The sequence below is a fragment of the Mobula birostris genome, chromosome 8 (assembly GCF_030028105.1).
Source record: "Mobula birostris isolate sMobBir1 chromosome 8, sMobBir1.hap1, whole genome shotgun sequence".
NCBI lineage: Eukaryota > Metazoa > Chordata > Chondrichthyes > Myliobatiformes > Myliobatidae > Mobula > Mobula birostris.
Window position 1 is genome coordinate 162,897,056 of NC_092377.1, and position 3,650 is coordinate 162,900,705.

A 3,650-nucleotide genomic window follows, 5' to 3' on the forward strand; every position below is an offset into this window, starting at 1 on the left:
TTGGAGGATAGTAGGCATTTAGCTTCTATATCATCATCATTATATGCCATGGTGGGAGAGACTGATATATTAAAAATATTTAAGAAATTCTTAGATAGGATCATGGGTTAAAGAAAAATGGAGGGCATGTGGGAGGAAGAGGTTGGATCGATCTTCGAGTAGGTTAAGAGAGTGGTACAACATTGTGGGCTGAAGGGCCTGTACTGAATGTTAAGTCTGATCTTGCCCTCAGACATCACGAAAAGATGAGCGGGAGCTAGAGATCGTGACAATTTCTCTCCTCTCCTCAGATCTTGGCTGGAAGGTTAACTTGCATTTGAGTCAGTGATAAGTAAACCAAATGCAATATCAAGCATTCATTTCCTTAAGACCAGAATATAAAAACAAGAGTTTAATGTTGAGGCTTAATGAGGCACAGGTCAGATCCCACTTGGAATATTGTCAGCAGTTTTGGGCCCCTTATCTAAGTACAGATGTGTTGGCATTGGAGAAGGTCCAGAGAAAGTTCATGAGAATGATCCTGGGAGTGAAAGGGTTAATGTATGAGGAGCATTCGATGGCTCTGGGCCTGTACTCACTGGAGTTTAGAAGAATGAGGGGGGGATCTTGTTGAAAAGTATTGAGTTTTGAAAGGCCTAGATAGAGTGGGCATGGAGAGGATGTTTCCAATAGTGGGAGATATCTAGGAATAGAAGGACATTCTTTCAGAATGGAGATGAGGATGAATTTCTTTAGCCAGAGGCTGGTGAATCTGTGTGTGTAATTCCATTGGGTATACTTAGAACAGAGGTTGATAGGTTCTTGATTAGTAAGGGCGTCAAAGGTTACAGGGAGAAAGCAGAAGAGTGGGGTTGAGAGGGAAAATAAATCGGCCATGATCGAACGGCAGAGCAGACTCGATGCTGTGAATGGCCGAACACTGCCCCCACAATTTGTCTTATGGAATTATGGTCTAATGAAGCCAACTGTACAGGGTACCCTTCACCCTGCCTGCATTACAGAATGAAGAAGTGGTATCGTACCATTCATGGGCCACACAAGAGGAACTTGGTGCTGAGAGATTGTCTGTAGTTACTATTCCTTTTAATCTAATTGTTTCTCAACCTATCTTGTGACTGTTGTGCCACATTTTAAGAGATTGGCTTTATTTGTCACACATGCATTGAAATGTACAGCAAAATGTGTTGTCTGCGTCAACACTTCGACGCAGTTGCAAAGAAGGCACGACAGCGGCTATATTTCATTAGGAGATTGAGGAGCTCTGGAATGTCACCAAAGAGACTCGCAAATTTCTACAGATGTACTGTGCAGAGCATTCTGACTGGCTGCATCACCGTCTCGAATGGGGGAGGGGGTATTACCGCACAGGATGGAAGTAAGCTGCAGAGAGTTGTAAACTCAGTCAGCTCCATTAGCCTCCTTAGTATCCATGACATCTTCAAGAAATGGTGCCTCAGAAAGACGGCATCCATCATTAAGAACCTTTATCACCCAGGACGTGCCCTCTTCACATTGCTACCACCAGGAAGGAGGTACAGGAGCCTCAAGGCAATGCACTCAATGATTCAATAACAGTTTCTTCCCAACAGCCATCAGATTTCTGAATGGACATTGAACCCAGGATCACTACCTCACTACTTTTTTGTTCTCTTTCTGCACTGCTTTCTATAAACAGATTTTACTGTAATTTACAGTTTTTAATTGCATTGTACTGCTGCCACGTAGCGACAATTTTTTTTTGATGTATTTAACCTTTTATTAGCTAGATTGCTGGCATACAAACAGCTGAAAATTAGACACTCCCAACGGCTGACATTTACTGGTCCTTCAGCTCCCGGAGGCGACGAATGGCAGACTTCACAGTGACAGCTGAGGTCGTGTCGTAGGCCCAGGCTCCTCCAGCTACTGCCTTCATGCAGGACCCACAGTGCCAGATTCCAACAGCCCTCCTCTTCATCTTGGTCTTCCCACAGAAGGAGCAGGTGTACTTGGCGTGTTGGCTGATCTCGATCTTTTTCACCATTTTGCGGAGAGATGCTCCGTACTGGGTGCCATACTTGCCCACGATCCCAACCTTCTTTGTGCGATTCGCCATCGTCCCAGATCCAGCAGAGGCGTAACAACAAATTTCACGACATTCACCAGTGATATGAAACCCGATTCTGAAAAATAACAAATCAGTGAGGATTGTGCTGGGTAGCCCACAAGTGTTGTCACACTTCTGGTGCCAAAGTAGCGTGCCCACAACTCACTAACCCTCTCCGTACACCTCTGGCCTGTGGGAAGAAACAAGAGCACCCAGAGGAAACCCACACGGTCATGGGGAGAACATGTAAACTTCTTACAGGCAGCGGCGGGAATCGAACCGCGAACAGAGATCGCTAGTGTTGTAATAGCATTTTGCTAACCACTACCTGCATTCAGCCCGTACCCCTCTAAACCCCAGCCCTCCATGTGCCAATCCAAGTACTCCTTAAATAGATAGATAGATAGATATACTTTATTGATCCCGAGGGAAATTGAGTTTCGTTACAGCCGCACCAACCAAGAATAGAGCATAAATATAGCAATACAAAAACCACAAACAATCCAACAACAAAATGCAAACTATGCCAGATGGAAAATAAGTCCAGGACCAGCCTATTGGCTCAGGGTGTCTGACCCTCCACGAGAGGAGCTGTAAAGTTCGATGGCCACAGGCAGGAACAACCTCCCGTGACACCCAGTGTTGTATCTTGGTGGAATATGACCGGAATCCAACAGCAAAAAGTTCAATATCCGGTCTACAAACACGTTCCTCGATCGTAATATGACCCAGATTGCACCATCCGTTAAATATTAAATGATAATATTGTACCTGCTTCAGCCTCCCCATGTTGAACAAAATCACACACTGACATTCCCATTAAAGGAATCCACCTCAACGTCCTGGAAACAACCCCTGAGGACATGGGCCCTTTTTAATGCCATAGACCCCTACGACTAACTGAGGGGTCCGTGAAGCCCCAGGTTTGGAACCCCTGCCTTAGGAGAACATCGTACTCGACTCAAATGATTGCACTACTATGATCTGTCTCAACCACATCCACTGGCATCTCGCTCCATATACACACTACACTTCAGCCTATTTACACAAGGTTATCAGCAGACAATGTAAAGCAAAAGCCAACACTGTACTTATTTTGCAGAGAAGGTCTCTGAGTGAAGATCTTGTGCGTGTGGCTTTGTTCGGACGATGGTACATGCACTGGCAATGTTTTTTCTCCCCTCAAAGGAACTGTTACAAGAATACTGTAGTAAAACTCCATAAATCCAGTGCCCTCTAGACTTTTGGTCTGACTGGGATGAACAGTGGATTTTCCAGTCCTTAGTGCTGAAATATAGTTTTAGTTGCTTTTATTTCAATTATTTAGAAATATAGCCCAAAGAGCCTGAACCATCCACTTACACTCACGTGACCAATTAACCCATGAAACTGAATGTCTTTGGAACGTGGGAGGACCCAGAAGAAACCTACATAGTCACGGGGAGAATGTACAAACTTAAAAGCTCAGAGTAAATTCATTATCGAAGTAGATATATATATAGAGGCATCTGTTAGTCTTGCGAGACCATGGATCTGCGCCTGGAAAGTCTTCATTCTCCAGGGC

General features: G+C 44.5%; 1 protein-coding gene across 1 annotated transcript; it reads right to left on the minus strand.

The window, feature by feature from the left end:
- Nucleotides 1-1,787: 1,787 nt before the first annotated feature.
- LOC140202347 (large ribosomal subunit protein eL43-like) lies at nt 1,788-2,111 on the minus strand. Its single transcript, XM_072267259.1, has one exon. It carries the CDS (start codon nt 2,093-2,095, stop codon nt 1,817-1,819), a length of 279 nt encoding a protein of 92 aa, XP_072123360.1. The 5' UTR covers nt 2,096-2,111; the 3' UTR covers nt 1,788-1,816.
- Between the last annotated feature and the right edge of the window lie 1,539 nt (nt 2,112-3,650).